Below are 16,282 nucleotides of genomic sequence, written 5' to 3' on the forward strand. Positions count from 1 at the left end.
CTATACCTTGTTCTGAGGTGGCTCCAGCTGTGCTGAGCTGCCTAGAGCAGGGGCGACATTTTTGGTACATTCCAAATTCCAGCTGGAGAAGGTGGGGAAGGCGCCCTGGAGCTCCTGGGACATTGAGAGGAGGAGGGCTGGGCAGAGCCCCTCACTCGGGCATGGACCAATGAAAGTTCTCAGCTCCCCAAAGCTCCACACACAGAGAGAAAAGCCCCACGTCAGGCAGGAAAGCGCCCAAGAGAGCTCTGCCGCCACCACCACCCACCACCGGAGTCCACGCTGGCCCTGAGGAGCGCCCCGGGGGGACCCAGATCACAGCGGGGCATTGAAAGCTGAAGGAATGTTGGAAGCACCCCCCACAGAAGCAGAACACACTTCAGCCTGAAGCTAACAGGGTTCATTCCCCGCTTTCAAAGATCTCCAGAGAAATTTCAAAAACCTAGAGCCTGGAAACATAACATTCAAAATATTCACAAAAAATAAAGTTACTCAACATACAGTGAATTTAAAAATTACAATTCCCAAGGAAAAGATAATCAACAGATGCCAACCCCAAGACAAGGCCGAGACTGGAACCATCAGACGAGGCTGTAAGGCAGTTACGGCAGCCATCCTCCGGAGGTGAAGGTGGGCACACCCAGGCGGCGTGAGGAGACGGGCGTCCTCAACAGAGAAACAGGGAGCAGGAAAAACCCTCCATCAAGACTGCAGAACTAAAAACCTCCTCCCAGAGTGCCCCCCACAGCCCAGGGTCCATGGCCCAGGCCAGCACCCAGAGGGGTTGGCCCTGTCCACAGCCCCTCCCCAACCCCTACCCTCACCTCAACCAGCCCCACAGTCCCCTCCTGGGAAGGGTTTCCGGAATCCACCTGTCCTTGGTGTGTTGGCTACCCCTTGGCAGCCTGGAATCTTTGTACGTGTCCCTTGTCCCCTCCTTGTATCCAGGTGGCATCCCCAGGGCCCTCACCTCCAGCACACATATGTGGCCTGCAGAAACCTCGTCAGCTCAGGGGGCCATGGTGGAGGGGACGCCCTGGGTAGGGGAGCTGGGGCTGCCCTGGGGTGCTTCCTGTGCAGCTGGAGCAGTTGTGTATCCTATGAACAAACTGATAGAGACTAGCTCTCCTCTCTGAAAAATTAGCAACCTCATCTACACAGAGGCTGGACTGGAGAAGCCCAGCAGGTGCAGGAACCCCAGAAGTGGGAGTCAAAGCCTGTGGACACCACCCTCGCTGGGGCCCACGCAGTGAACTGGGCCTGCTGAACCCCGGGAAAGGTAGGAAGTCCCGTCACCCAGAAGATGAGACCCTAGAGCTTCCCTGGCCGCCCCAGCAGCCCTTCCCATCCCAGGAGCCAGATAGGCGCACAGGAAAACCAACGACGGCCTTCAGCCAGACAGGCAAACAACCTCGGCCAAGCAGACAAAACCCAGAAACAGAGTCAACACAACGGTGAAGATCACTATCAACCCCAAGGCTATCTGTGCAGAAAGAGTCCACATGGTGGGCGCGGATGGCTGTCCTGAGGCCCGCTGGCTGGGGTGACCCTTGGCTGTTGTCTGGCGACTAGGATTTTGGGGGGGCTCCCCCTGCCCCAATTCACTGGACCTGAGCTGTTGGTACCAGATGGTTTAGGCAGAACACCCTCGTCCCCGCTGGGAGTCTGGAATTATGGCACAGCCCAGGCTGAAACTGCTCACCTGACCCATCACCAGATACACCACCAGGCAGGGCGGCCCCAACATCGCACGAACAGCGCCCCAGCTGCTTGCAGGGGGAGTGAGGCGCATCCTGTGTAACCCCCGCCCCAGGGAGGCCTCCACAGCCTGAGCCTGGTGTTCCTGGACTCAGGCCCAGGCTGATTTTACTCGGTATCCTTCCTGTGGGAAGTCACAGCCATGAGTACCATGACCTGCACTGCCTGTGGCCTCCTGGAGTATCACCGCCCTGGGTGGTCTTGGGGACCCCAACTCAGTATCACATTAGAGTTCTTAGTCATTAAAAAGTATGGTTACGGAAAACACTGGGCAAACCAGAGAGACACTCCTGGGGGCTTGTGCTGATGCCCGTACAGAGCACCCACCAGGAGCGGCCTCGGAACCAGCCCAGGGAACGAGGCACAAAAACAGCACATCAGTGGCCCAGGAATCTGCCTCTTTGTTGACATGCTAAGCAACAAGATGCAGAGGCTGGTCTGACCACAGAGCCGGGTCTCATCGCTACCAGACCGTGACCACAGAGCACCACAGAGGAGTGATGAGAGGGAGCTGTGCTTGAACACAACTGCAGGAGGGAGGGGCCATCAGAACCACCTGCTGGCTTCTAGTGGCCACAAGCCAAATGCACCACTCACACGATGGCGTCTACTGAAAAAGCTGCAAAATGTTATCTATAGGTTAGTGAACACATCTGTCTCACAGACCCCAACTAAGTAACCTGAGAACTCCAGAGAAAGACCAGAGAGAATGACAGGAGATGAGCGAGAGAAGAGAACGTGCCAGAGCCAAGCCAAGCCTGCAGAGAAGCCCACCGGGAGGAATCCCAGGGCCGGGTGTCAACTGGGATGATCTGGTGTGCTCCCTGGGGCAGTGGCCACAGGCTGTCTGTGGTCAGGTGACAAGACAACAGACAGACACACACTGCAGGGCAGGGAAAACACAGAACTTTATTTCAACAGTGATTTATTTCACACAACAGGGACACCATGGGATTTTTCATTTAATAAATACAAATGAATAAAAATATTTTATTTTGTCAAGAGACTGCCTCCCCGCCCTCTCATCTCACAGAAGCCGCAGGCAATCGTGCGCCCTTTGGGGACCGCACCCGCAGCCCCCATTCTACTTGTACAACGACTCTTCTTTACAGAGAGTGCTCCATCTCATTTGCCCGCAAATACTACTTAGGTACAGTAGCACTCCTTTCCCCATCTCCTTCCAAATTCGAGTTCTTGCCCTGCATTCCAAATTTTAAGTAAGTCCCTTGTGAGAAGGAAAGAATCTGGTGTCCACAGAAGCCCAATGTGGAGCTCCTTCAACAAGGAACGGTAAACCCTGACGCTCTGCGTGGGTTCAGTCACACAGACCACGATCCACTATGGACGGGAGGCAGAGAAGGATCAAGTCTACTGTATGCCTCGTAGACCATCCCTTATTCAAAAATAGAAATTCCTATTTAAATGTCACCTGTGTGCAACAGGCCTGATATTTGCTTCTGCATGTGGCAGTTCTGTTATTGCTTATACTGTGGCCTCCTGGCCTGTGCTGCTCAGCTGGCCCTGTTAGAGAACATGGGAGCCACATCAAAATCCTAAGTCACAAAACATGGGCTCTGTCCCCAACCGGGGCCCACGGGCCCACATGCCCACCTCCACAGCCCAGTCAAGGGTGGGGATAAGGCACTCCTCTGTGCTCTGGGCTAAGATATGGTAGAGTCCCTTCTGACTTTTGAGTTGCAAAGAATGATTTTGTGCTAATAAATTCCTAGTGCATCCAGAACGTACAAAACCCTAGAGCTTCCAGTTTTTAGGCTGGAAAAGAAAAATTCCCGTAGATCTAGAAGAAACCCTCACTGAAGCTCTAAGACCTCACCTGCACCTGCTCTGGTAATGCACTAGTTGCTAACACACAAACGTAAATCTTTGTCGAGTATGGTCAGGAAAAAACTATCCGTCCTTGTGATCAGCAATACACTTTTCTGTGCACCCTATTTCTTACTAATTCACGCTTTAAAAAAATCATTTCCTGGAAGTATTTCTAAGTGTGATGGTTTGTAATACACGACAAATGGAAAAGCTGTAACTAGATTATAACAAAAGCGTCTGCCTGTAAAATATGAAGGAAGAAAGGAAGAGCGGACTCCTCACGGGCCACAGGGAGCCAGGAGAGACCCCGAAGGGGTGCTGGGCCCTCCCCTGTGCTGCAGCCACAGGGCCCATCTCTTCAGAAGGAGCGTCCTGGGTATTCCATCGTCCCTTGGAGGTCTGGCAGGCACAACCCCCTGAACACTCCAGGACGGGAGGGAATCCACGGGGAGCGATGAACTGCTGGTTTCAGCGGGGAGAGGTAGTGCTGACAGCCCTGGTAACTACCTGAAGCCCTTTGTGAGGGACACTGTAAAACTGCAGTAAGCTGTCAAGAGGTGACGTCAGTCATCTCAGAAGAGAAGCCTGTGTGGGGTGGGAAAGGTTTAAAAAAGAAAAGATGCTGTGGTTCTTGCAAGTCTGCCTTGTTTGGTACCAGCACAGAGTATCAGTGTCACTAAGTGCCCCGGAGGAAAACGCCGAGCTGCTGGGCGGTGTGTGCGCACCTGTGGGCGGGGAGGTCTCAGAGTCCCAGAGACTTCTGGACGATCTGCTTGGCAATCTTATAGAACTGCTCCCGGTCATCGCGCCACATTTTGGACGCATCCACGTTAGCTCCGCTTTCATCATTGGGCTCTGAAAGAAAAGGGAACACCCTCCATATAGAAGGGAGTCTGACACATAAGCAGCCTGGCAAGTGCTCCCATTTATTTAAAACACAGAGGGGACTTTCAAGAGCTGTGTCCCAGAAACAAACAAGAACCCGAGAAGTGCATGGGGTGGGCCCCACCTCCAGAGGGCTGGCCACGCAGGTCTCAAAGGGAGCCACTCCTGTGTCCTGAGTGTCTGAAGACACCAAAACAAGTTGTCATCTGTCTTGCTCTGAACATGCACCAACCACCTAAGCACAGGCCCATACGGCCTCCCACAACACCCGCCTGAGCTGCTGCACTTCCGGCACCTGGACAAGCTACACGTGGCCCACCTGCTGCTTATTTCACTTTTCCGAACACACTCTGCCACGTGACTTCTCTCTCACAGAGCACCTCTCAGCAGAACTGCCCCTCACAGCTCCTACCAGGACAATCCCAAGCAAATGTGCAGCCTAAGTCAGATGCCTGACCCCAGGATACTTGACCCACCCGATAGCCAGCGGCCCTGGCACTCACTCCAGAACTGCAGTCAGGAGGCATGGAAGGAACAGCCAGGGCCTGCCAGGAAGGCAGAAAGGACAGAGACCACCACAACTAGATGACAATGTGCCAAAGCAGCTGTGCCGTGTGGTGGCGGCGCTGCTCAGAATGCATGTGGGGGCTGGTTCAGAGCAGAGTGGATGAGGATAAAACCCAGAGCTGACATCTGAGGACAGCCTGAGCCACTGTCTCCCTCCCAAGGTCCAATCCCCTGGCCTGGCTTCCTCCACTCAGCACATGAACAGAGTTCCGCCTCATCCCTCTTAGGATACACGCTCATGCCACAAGCCCTGACCTCACATCTCTCCAGACCCCACTCGACTGCACCAAAGGGTTCTGCTGAAAATAGCTGAGTGGCCTCACTCTGGCATCCATCCCCAGCCCTCAGCTGGGTCTGCTCCTTCCTCCCAGACTCACCGCCTTCCTTTCCCACACCTTCCCCCGCCTGTCCTGGAGGACTCCTCCCTGCCATCCCATCACATTGTCCTGCTCCTTCACCTACTGCCTCATCCAGAAATGACCCATCTTCACTCCCACGACTGACCCCTTTGTCCCATATACCCCAACCTGTTCCCCAAATCCTGCTGCCTCCTGAACCCAGAGCAGCACCTGTGGCAGACAAAGAACCAGGATGGGTAGGTTTGGGAGCCCGTACCTTTAAGGTCTCCCAAACCCACCCATCCTCTCAGCCCTGGGACCACTCTCCTCTTCTCCCCCAGGCTACTGCGGTAGCACTAAGTCCTTGCTGTCTTCCCACCGCACTTCCAGGAGGGTCCTTCTCAGGCACAGCTCACATAATGTCGCCCCCACTCCCATTCCCAGGGTCTGCCAGGGCTTTTCTTCCTGTAACCTTGGCTCCAGCCAAAATGAGCTGGCAGTGCCCCATCAAGTTAGCCACCTGCTGCCTCTGGGCCTCAGCCCAGGCTGCATCCTTTGCCCCAAAAGTCTTGCCCGCCCTCCTACCTCATTAACACCTACATATCCTAAACACACCCCAGACAGCTCCACCAGGAAGTGGCCTGAGACTACCTGCATGTATGATCTCGGGCTGCGTCCTTGGAGAGTTCCCTACAACGTAGCCACACAGAGTTGAGATTTTGTCACACAGAGCTTTACACCCCCAGTTCAGTGTGTGGCATGTAGTAGGTCCTCAGTAAACACCTACTGAGGGAACAAGACGTTCAAGGACCAGAGACCAGTTAATTATGGTCGACAATAAAATACACAGCACTCGGCTATGCTAGAAAGTATGCTTACAACTGGAAAAGTGTGTGAAGATAAAGTCCATTATAAAGACAGGATTACCCGAGGAAGGAGAACGCCTGCAGCCTGGACTTCCACAGCAGCTCCTGCCAGGAAGCTGGGCCTTACCTGCCAGCATGCTCACCACCGACAGCAGGATCTTCTCCACGCTCTGCACGGGACTCCACCGCTCCGCGCTGCTCTCATAGCCCATGGGGTCGTCGCCGGGTGCGTGGAGGATGGAAATGCAGACTCTCCCATCGGGGTAGACTGCAAGGGTCAGAGGCAACCAGGTGAGCCCAGGAATGGTGCCCCAGGCGTCCCCGAGCTTGGAGAGGCTTCACAGATAACGAAAACAAGGATTGTAGACACAGAAACCAAGCTGTTTGCACAGCTGGGACACAGCCTGGGGCACTGAGCGTCACACTTCAAGTCTGCAGGAATCCCGGTGGGGCCTGCTCACTCACTCACTGACGGGCTCCAGGCTGACCCAGCCAGTTCTAATCAGCTGTAGTACACTTCTACTTTCATATAATTTTTTTGAAGCATTATATCAGAAAGAGCAAATGAAAGTTTATCTGGCAAATATTTTATCAAAATATCTAATATGATTAGGATTATTATAATACTTTTCAGAGCTAGTTTCTTAGATATTTCTAATTCTACCATTAAGTTCCTGAACGGGTCTGTGTAAAAGATAGGTTCACATGGCTATCATAAAGGTAACTGGAATTATTTAAATCTCTGGAAAAAGAAAGGCACCAGGACCTCTCTTGGCAGCCGAGTCTAATAGTAAGTAAATTATCAGTACTACCTGGAATGGAGGCCAATGTACCTAAATCAAAGCCCTCTCCACCAAACATTATCCTTAAAAAGACACATGAGGTCTGACAGAGAAATAAATTTTCAATTCACAGCATGTAATCAGTCCTCTCAATAAATTTAAAAGCATGCTATTTTGCTTTTACATATAACCAGGAGAAATTCTCAGGTGGCTTCATTTATATACTCAGTAATCCATCTGGATAGACTCAACTGTAAAAGTGTAAAGCCGTTAAAGTTGTAATAGAAACATCAACTTTAAAATACATTTATTTGACTCACCTTAATTCATGAGTTCTGAATTTCATGAAAATTTCCAAATGTTAATAGTGCTCATTTACCTTCAAACAGGCTTGTCTTCCATACCTGGTCCTGTGCTTTTCCACCCATCCACTGCTTCAGTGATGAGTGCTCTCCAGCCATCCAGGAACTGACACAACCTCTCACTCAAGGAGAGTTGAAGAAACTAGATGCAGACTTGTCCTGGACATCGGGCTGTCCGCCTAAGAACTACATCCACAAAATCTGCAAGTTCCCACTTCTGTGCTGCCTTCTCCAGGTGGTGGTCCCACAGGGTGACACTGTGCATCCACAGAAGCACCCAAACCACCCGTGTCCCTGCCACAGCCCCTCCTTCACCAAGTCTCAGCAGCGCCATGTCCTAAACGTCTCATGGATTCACCCACACCTCTTCATCTTTCACGCCCACGACATTCGGTTCCCAAGCTGCCAGTGTCTCTGCCCTTGACCACTCCGCCCAAAGGCCTGCCTGGTTTCCCTCCATCTACCCTTTGAACTATATGCAGAGGGAGCCTTCAGAGATCACTCTGGTCATGCTACTCCCTTGTGGACTTGCAATGGAGTTCCGCTGCTCCCAGGATAAAACATCAAAACCTTTAGGATTGACCAAAAGGCCTGACGCCTTCTTCTCCCCTTACTTTCTGCGCAGGGCCTGTGCATGTCAAGGGCCCCTCCTCCCTGAATCACTTAGGTAACTCCTGCTTTCCTCCCTACAGATGGTCCGTCCAACCACCATGTCTGCAGGCTGCTTCCGGGACCTTCCTGATGTGACTCTGCGTTTATTTGTGCAATTCTTCCATCAATGTCCATCCCTGTCCTTAGACTGTAAGCTCCTGAAGGTAGGTTCTTATTTGCTCAACAACGTATCCCAGCAACTTTCAGTATATGTGTTGATATTTTTTTAAGTATTTATTGACTAATTTTTATGATATTGGTAGACCTATAGTTCTCAAAGATAACTTTTACAAAATCAAAATAATCCAATTACAGTAAGGCAAAAATTTACAATTATATTATCTGAGCATTAAAAATAATTACCAGAACATTAAAAAAAAAAATCAGACCACCTATAGCACAGTCACATCACATAATCAGTTTATGGCCATATTTGTCTCTAATGCCACGTCACAGGTATTGTTCGTAATAATATATTTATCATCAATACAATCTTAGTATTTTATTTAACTACCTACAATCCTCTTCATGGTTGTATTTTACAGCTAACCAACCTGAAACTGATCACTTCAATTACTCTTACCTATCAATTGTATTATTTAACTTTTTATCATGGAGAATCCCACACTCAAGTAGACAGTGTATGATGAGCCTCTCTGTTGTCTAACTCAGGCTCACGGCCAGTCTCCCTGAAAGAAGGCACGCCTCTGAGCAACTCCTGTGCACACAAGACCGAATTAGAGCTAGGAGGAGAAGTACAGAATCGTCTCTCAGGGGGCAGCCCACTACTTACGTGTACCAATCCCTGCAGTAAATGAGAAGTCCTCAATGAGGGTTAGGACAGCAAGTCCAACAGCAGAGAGCACTTCCACCAGGGAAGCGGGGAGGGTGAGGCAGTCCTGAAAACCCCTGTGGCTAGGAGGAGTTCAACTGGGGCTCTGCCTACACAGGTGTAGACAAGGGGGAAGCGTATCAAATGGACTCTGTTTTAACCCCAGAGAGAAGTCAGAGGCTCAGAAAATTCTCTCATGCTATTTGATATGTATATAATAAGAAACTGGTTTCAAATAAATATCTCATTTTTACAAAACAGGATACTTTTATTTCCTTTTCTCCTCTATAGCTATTAAGGTCATGATTATCAGTGGCAATAATAATTTGTAAGAAATATTATTCTAAAGACAATCATTGAAAATATATTTCCTTATTTACTTGCTTATAATCCCCAAGTGTAAAAGGAAGACTTAAAAACTACAGCTGTTTCGGAATTCCAATTTCTACTACTGGACATATTTTCAAATAAGCTACAGTACAATTCGCTTAAATGACCTTGTTTTTTCCTCTTTTAAAAATATATATTAATTTTAGGGTAAAAAATATTTATAAAAAGGAAAAAATAATTCCAATCTGAAAGAAGAATCACTTTTAACAATTTTGTGCTTATTTTCCAGTTACATATACATTTACATGTGAATTTTTCAAAAGAGGAAATTATAATAGTCCTACTGCTTTTCCTAGACAATATAACACAATTATTATTTTGTATCAATGATTCTTATTTTAGATTATTTTAAAAATCTACATCACATTCTAACATATATGATATGGTTTGGCTGTGTCCCACCCAAATCTCATCTTGAATTGTAGCTCCCATAATTCCCACATGTAGTGAGAGGGACCCAGTGGGAGGTACTGAATCATGGGGCACATCTTTCCCATGCTATTCTCATGACAGTGCGTAAGTCTCACAAGATCTGATAGTTTTATAAATGGTAGTTCCCCTGCACACACTCTCTTGCCTGCCACCATGTAAGATGTGCCCCTGCTTCTCTCCTTTGCCTTTTGCCATGATCGTGAGGCCTCTCCAGCCATATGCAACTGAGCCCATTAAATCTCTTTCCTTTAGATATTACCCAGTCTCAGATACATCTTTATTAGCAGTGTGAGAACAGACTAATACAGTATGTAACTTAATTGATTCTCGTGTTAAAAACCCAGATTAAGTCAACATTTTCACCATTAAAAATAACACTATGACAAAGATTCGGGTTATTGTAACCCCTTCTGAGCACACACCCATGCATAAAACTTCCTCCCCAGTGAAGTAGGATGGCTGGGTCAAATGGCATCCAGTTTTAGGTGCCTGTTTTCTTGTATCTACATTAAACTGACCTTCAAAATTGAAATCATGTGTTTAACACCACCATGCTTAGCTGGTTGAAATTTCAAAACATTAAGAACTGTTTTCTAAAGATCTACATCATAGATATATAGAATATACCACATTTCAGGTGGTATATAATCTCCGTACCCATCCTGGTACCACAAAAACTACTTCCAAAAGCACTTACTGTTGGGATGAAACATCTCACAGGTAAATCTCATCTTTGGGGGACTTAACGGGTAATCAAGTGGAAAACTCAGGATGGCAGGAAAAACACCAAACTCAAAGCAGGTGTCTTCTGGGCCCCTAGAAGATACAAAATATAGACTGAACTTCAAAGTACATTTTTCAATGTCTACCACAATTGAGAAATGGGTTAAGAACATTTTTGCCACATTAAAAATGCGCAATGCCGGACACAGTGGCTCACGCCTGTAATTCTAGCACTCTGGGAGGCCGAGGCAGGTGGATTGTCTGAGGTCAGGAGTTTGAGACCAGCCTGGCCAACATGGTGAAACCCCATCTCTACTAAAAATACAAAAATTAGCTGGGTGTGGTGGCACATGCCTGTAACCCCAGCTACTTGGGAGGCTGAGGCAGGAGAATCATCTGAGCCCGGGAGATAGAGGTTGCAGTGAGCCAAGTCTCGCCACTGTACTCCAGCCTGGGTAACAAAGTGAGACTATGTCTCAAAAAAAATAAATAAATGTAAATATAAATAAAAAATAATAAAAATGCACATGAAAAGATTATCCAAATAACAATGAATTGGTACCTTTTTTCTCAATGGAAAGCATTGTCCCATTCTCCTGTTTCAATCTGGTCTAAATCTTAGGTACAAGCACAAAGACTGAATTACAGGCAGTTTTTACACTGATAAAGGTTGAGTCGAGCAGCAGAACCTCTTGATAATAAGGGGATCAGAGAAAAGAACAAATGCCAGTGCTCTAGGATCTGGGAATTTTTCTGTAGATGTGCTACAATCACATTTTAGGGTAAGGGTATGAATTACAGCACATGGGAGAGCAAGATTCCACTCTATTTCAACAGATGAGGGGCTAAGAGTTATACTTCAAAGATGATTGTTAATTTTTCAATGTGCTTAAGAAGGGATCTTTGTAACCTCAAGAAGCAGATGAAGAGCACACATGTGATCACTGCTGCACGCTTGGTGAAGGGCCAGGCCCGCAGGCACCACTACCCCAGGCTACACCTGCAGGCCCCTTGCCATGCCTCATCCCACTGACGCAACATTGGAGCAATTCCGAGTCATGGGCACAGACACAGGCACGAGAGTCTCCCTGGACCTATGCTTCCCTCACATGTAAATGGAAGAAATAGATGAAACCATTTCAGAAGTCCTGCTTACACTTTAAAACACAACAGGTATAAATTAACTCTATCTTAACCAATAGTTCAAGGTGTGGTGGCTGCAGGAGAGGAAGAGTGAGAGCCACCACGCCTGTACCTTCACAACAGGGACGAACTCTTCCTCTCCTACAAATCATATTAATAAAACACACATTTGAGGAGTTCTAAAGATCTTGGACCATGTTTCTTTGATAAGAAAATAGAACTGCTGAGTGACAGTGACAGACACTGAGACAGTGGAACTTACGTTGGGTATGACTCATCATATCAATAAATAAGTAGGTCAATCATCCTACTTTTATGAGCTGAAAGAACAAGTCCCTTCATAAACAGCTCTGCCCCTCTCACAATAATGGCTAAGGCAGAAAGAACACTGGCACAGGGGCCCAGGCCTGGATAAGCAGAGGACAGTCCACACCAAATTTACTGCCTACACAAAGAATCCAGGATATGGCACAGGAAAAAAAATTTTTTAATACATTTTAAATCTTCAATCAAAAAACAGATTTCTTAAAAGTAAAAATTTGTTTTAAAAATCTTAAAATTATCATGGTTCAGTGAAACTAATAACAGATTTGGAAATATTTATCTCTATAATTAAAGAAGACAAAAATCAAAAAGAAACTAAAGGAAGAGCTTTAGCTTTCATCTGGAGGTGGCACTCAGGGCTGTTGGGGGCAGCACCAGATGCCAGAACGGCTCACGGCCCTGGGAGGGTGGGTCTGCATGCAACAGTCAGAGAGAAAAGCAATGCAGTGATTGCTTCATGGAGATTTTCACTCTAAAAGACAAATTTTGATTCTGAAAACTGTCTCTGCTACTTTTTGGGGAAAGGATATGAATATGGCCAATTTGTTTTGCAAGGAGGGGTGGGGGAGGGGGGCAGGTTACTGTGTGACAGTCCCCAGAGCCTCAGCATGACCAGGACAGGGAATGCCACCAAGGGAGGCACGAGCATGACGTCCTGCTACTGGTACAGCAGCCGCGCTGGAGAGGGCAGTGTCCGGATGAGCCCCCAACCACACTGCCCCCCACGCCTGGCAGCCTGGAGATGCCTCAACCCTTGGTTATTCTGCTCCCCCAGCAATGGCCTGAACAAACACGCCCTGAAGACCCGCCTTCTCAACACAGGAGGACACACACCACGTATCAGAGTGATGCAAGGCCACCCCGAGCCTCCTATCCAGTACAAGAGCTCAGAGCAAACAAGAGCTGCCACCCGCTGACTCTCCACACGCCCTCCGATGAAAGGGCACCAAGGATTGGGGTTTTCATTTTACTGTCAAACAAAGCTGGAAAATTCAAGGATGAAATGACTCAGCCAAGGTCCTAGATCAATTTAGTATTAGAGTTAAGATAACACAGTTCAAACTGCGAAATCAGAAGTCAGGCATATAAAGATACTATCTTTAAAAGTAACACTGTTCATATGTCAGGAATGCTTGCCAGCACTCAATATTTCTGGCACCTCTGAGTCTAGAATAAGAAAAAATACCTGGGTAGTGTTTTTGGAATGAGCCAAATGGTATTTGCTCAATACTCTGATAACAGTTCTTTGTTTCTCATAATAGGGCTTTCTTTTAAAAAAATTTTTTTAATCCACCAGGTCGTTCCTAGCCTCAGAAGCATGACCGAACATTTCCTGAAGTGCACCCACATCTTAAATATCAAAGCTATTTGCAAATGCTTGGGTTTACTACTGGTTTGAAACTGGGGTTTCTTTCTCTTTTCTAGAATGCCTGGCACCCAGACAGCTGGGCAGGTGGGCAGGGGTGTGCAGCGGCATGCCTGACCCTATGGAACATGCCTTCAAGGCAACTCCCGAGCCAGCAGTGGGAAACACCACAGTGCTGTTTTTGGACAAGGTTTACTGCCTTGCTTCCAGACAATCTCACTTCTCTTTCACTGAAGATGGCCTCACCTGGAAATCTTCAAATGAAACAAGAACAACAAGGATACAAATACACCCAAGGCAAGTGTAAATTTTTCAAAGCCTACAAATTATGCTGCCTTATTGATCGAAATGATGACCTAAACTGTTTCCGGGGAGCTAAGTTGCAAGCATTAGCATTACAACGACGCTGCACTCAACACAGGAAGCACACTTGCAACAGCTCAGGTTGGTTTGCTGTCTTGTGGGTTGATCAGATAACAAAAGCAAATACTGAGGGCAACACCCACGGCCTCCTCCTGACTAGCAATTCTCCTTCCTCACAGAGGACAACTGCCTTGTCACTGTCCCCCGGAGCTGTGACCATTCCTCAGCAACAGCGCGGGTCACTTATAAAGCCAATGAAAAGTGAAGATTGGCCTCTTCTGTCTTTCCACACTCAACTCAAGCAAGAGACTGTTCTTCTTTGCATTGCCCTTCTAACACCTTGTACTTCTAGATAACAGAAGTAGCAGGCAGGTCAGAGGGCCTTATGGAGGAACCAGGGCAAGTGGGGGTCCTGGGCCTTGCCTGCAAGGAACTAGTGCGCTCGCCACTGCAGCTGCAGGCAGGTGCTGGGGAAGCTGACTGCTTTTGCTGCTGTTTTCTTTATCAAGTTTGTCACAGCACACAGACAAAAAGTCTCCAAAGCACAAGTGACAAAGAATTAAAATCACAGTGAATGCAAACTCATCTGTCAGTATTTAAAACCTGAAGTGGATGACTAAGGGACGGTGGGCCTCCTGAAGCTGGAGCCAGCTGAACTGGAGATGGGAAGGGCAGACTGCTTCACCGGCACCCTCCACTCTGGGGGAAGAACTCTACCTCCCTACACCACAGAATCCACAGAGGGCACCCAGCAGGAAGGGCATGAGGGTGCCTGGCATCCGAGCATGGGTGCATCTCCTTCCTTCAGTCCCTGCTCTGCAGTTCAACGAAAGCTTCTTGCCAATGCTCCCACCCCACTAATGCCTGGGACAGTGGGACCAAGGTGGGCTGCACTCACAACCCCACACTGGACACTTTAAAAGTCCGAGGACACCGGCTCTGCCATGCCAACTCGTGCATACTGCGGTGCCAGGCAGTGGGGAGTTAAACAGAAACTGACCCCAACATCCTCGTAGCAGGAGGAGAGAAGGTTAAGAAGCCATGACGTGGGGACAGCGCCTTCCTGCACTTCCCTCAGGCATTTGGTGGTCTCCGCCAGGATATCTGACCCTCACCCCCAACGGCAGGGCCCTGGCTCTGCTTTAAACCCAGAGATAGCCTGGTGTTTGCTTTCTGTTTTGGGGTGTTCTAATCACCCCAGGTGAAGAACTAATGCTAAGAACTGCTGGGAAGAAAAGGGGGAACATTCCATTTTAGGAAATCATAGTAGGAGAAAATACAGCTTTTGCTCCATATAATTATTTTCATGGTTAAACCTGTTCAAAGGAGCCTATAGCCATACCCTGATTTTTTGCAATAAAGATATTTCTTAAAAATTTTAAACCAAATATATTAAAGTGTACTAAATAAGTTCATCAATTATAGAAACTTCTAGTAAATTCCAATGCAGACAATCACTTTTACATCATAAACTCTGACCTTATTTAACTAGGAAAATATATGAATGATGGAAAATATTCAAGTACAGAAGTATATAAAATAAAAACCAAATACCTCCTTCACTCCCTCTCCCTAAATCACCTCCTGAGGTAACCACAGTTCAGTCTGGTTACTGCTCCAGGCTTTTCTCTCTGTGTGCATCAATTCACACATTCTCATCCACAAAACTGGATTTTTAAAAATTCAAATGTATCCTGGCATTGCTGAGAATTTTAAAACACCGAAATAAATGGAGAGGCAGTCTATGTTCATGGATAAGAGCACTGAATACCCCTCAAACTGACCTAAAGATTCAATGTAGTCTCAATCAAAATCCCACCCGGCATTTTGTAGAAAATGAGAAGCTGAGCCTAAAATGTATACGGAAATGCAATGGCCCAGTAAACAATCTTGAAAAAGAACAAAGTTGGAGGACTTCACTTCCCCACTGTAAAACTTACTATGAAGCCACAGTAGTACACTGGCCTAAAGGACAGGCAGAGATCAATGAAACCCAACTGAGGGTCCAAAAACAAATCCTTGCTTTTACAGTCAACTGATTTTTGACAAAGGTGCCAAAATTATGCAATAGGGAAAGAATTGTCTTTTCAACAGATGGTGCTGAGACAACTGGACAACCACATACAAAAGAATGAAACACCCATACCTAATTCCATACATAAAATTAACTCGAAATAGATCAAAGTCCTAAATGGAAAAGTGATAAAACACAAAACTTCTAAAAGAAAACGTAAGAGAAAATCTTTGTAACCCTGGGTTATACATACAATACCAAAAGCATGCTCTATGTAAGAAAAAAAGTGCAAAATCGCACTTCATCAAAATTACCTACTTCTTAGTTTCAAAAGACTATTCAGAAAACAAAATGGAAAGTTGCAGACTAGAAGAAAGTATTTGAAAATCATATCTAATAAAGGACTTGTATCAAAACGTATTTTTAAAACTCTATGTCCCACCAACAAGGAAAAACCTAATATAAAAATGAGAAAAAGTTCTGAAGTTCACCAAAGAAGATACATGAATGGCCAATAAGCCCATTAAGAGAGCTGCAGCATCATTAGTCACCATGGAAATCCAAGTCAACTCTGTCAGGAGACCCCACTTAACACCCATTAGAACAGCTGTTATCAGACAACAGCAGTGTTAGTGTGGAAGTGGAGAAACTGGAATGCT

General features: G+C 47.1%; 1 protein-coding gene across 9 annotated transcripts in view; it reads right to left on the reverse strand.

The window, feature by feature from the left end:
* The window catches only part of UBE2G2 (ubiquitin conjugating enzyme E2 G2), a 73,597-nt gene that overhangs the window by 35,017 nt on the left and 22,298 nt on the right, over window positions 1-16,282 (reverse strand). For 2 of the 9 annotated variants that reach the window (XM_078358770.1, XM_035283188.3), the window contains 4 exons: window positions 10,388-10,506; window positions 6,369-6,509; window positions 4,311-4,440; window positions 2,649-4,170 (listed from right to left, as the gene is read on the reverse strand). In XM_078358770.1, the coding sequence (XP_078214896.1) occupies window positions 4,328-4,440; window positions 6,369-6,509; window positions 10,388-10,421 (288 nt within the window). In that variant the 5' untranslated portion in view covers window positions 10,422-10,506 and the 3' untranslated portion in view covers window positions 2,649-4,170; window positions 4,311-4,327. Of the gene's footprint in view, window positions 1-2,648; window positions 4,461-6,368; window positions 6,510-10,387; window positions 10,507-16,282 lie in introns of those variants that run through there. The other 7 variants (XM_078358766.1, XM_078358768.1, XM_035283189.3 and 4 more) reach the window with 6 other exon arrangements.

Source organism: Callithrix jacchus, chromosome 21, assembly GCF_049354715.1.
Source record: "Callithrix jacchus isolate 240 chromosome 21, calJac240_pri, whole genome shotgun sequence".
In the NCBI taxonomy this organism is placed as follows: domain Eukaryota; kingdom Metazoa; phylum Chordata; class Mammalia; order Primates; family Cebidae; genus Callithrix; species Callithrix jacchus.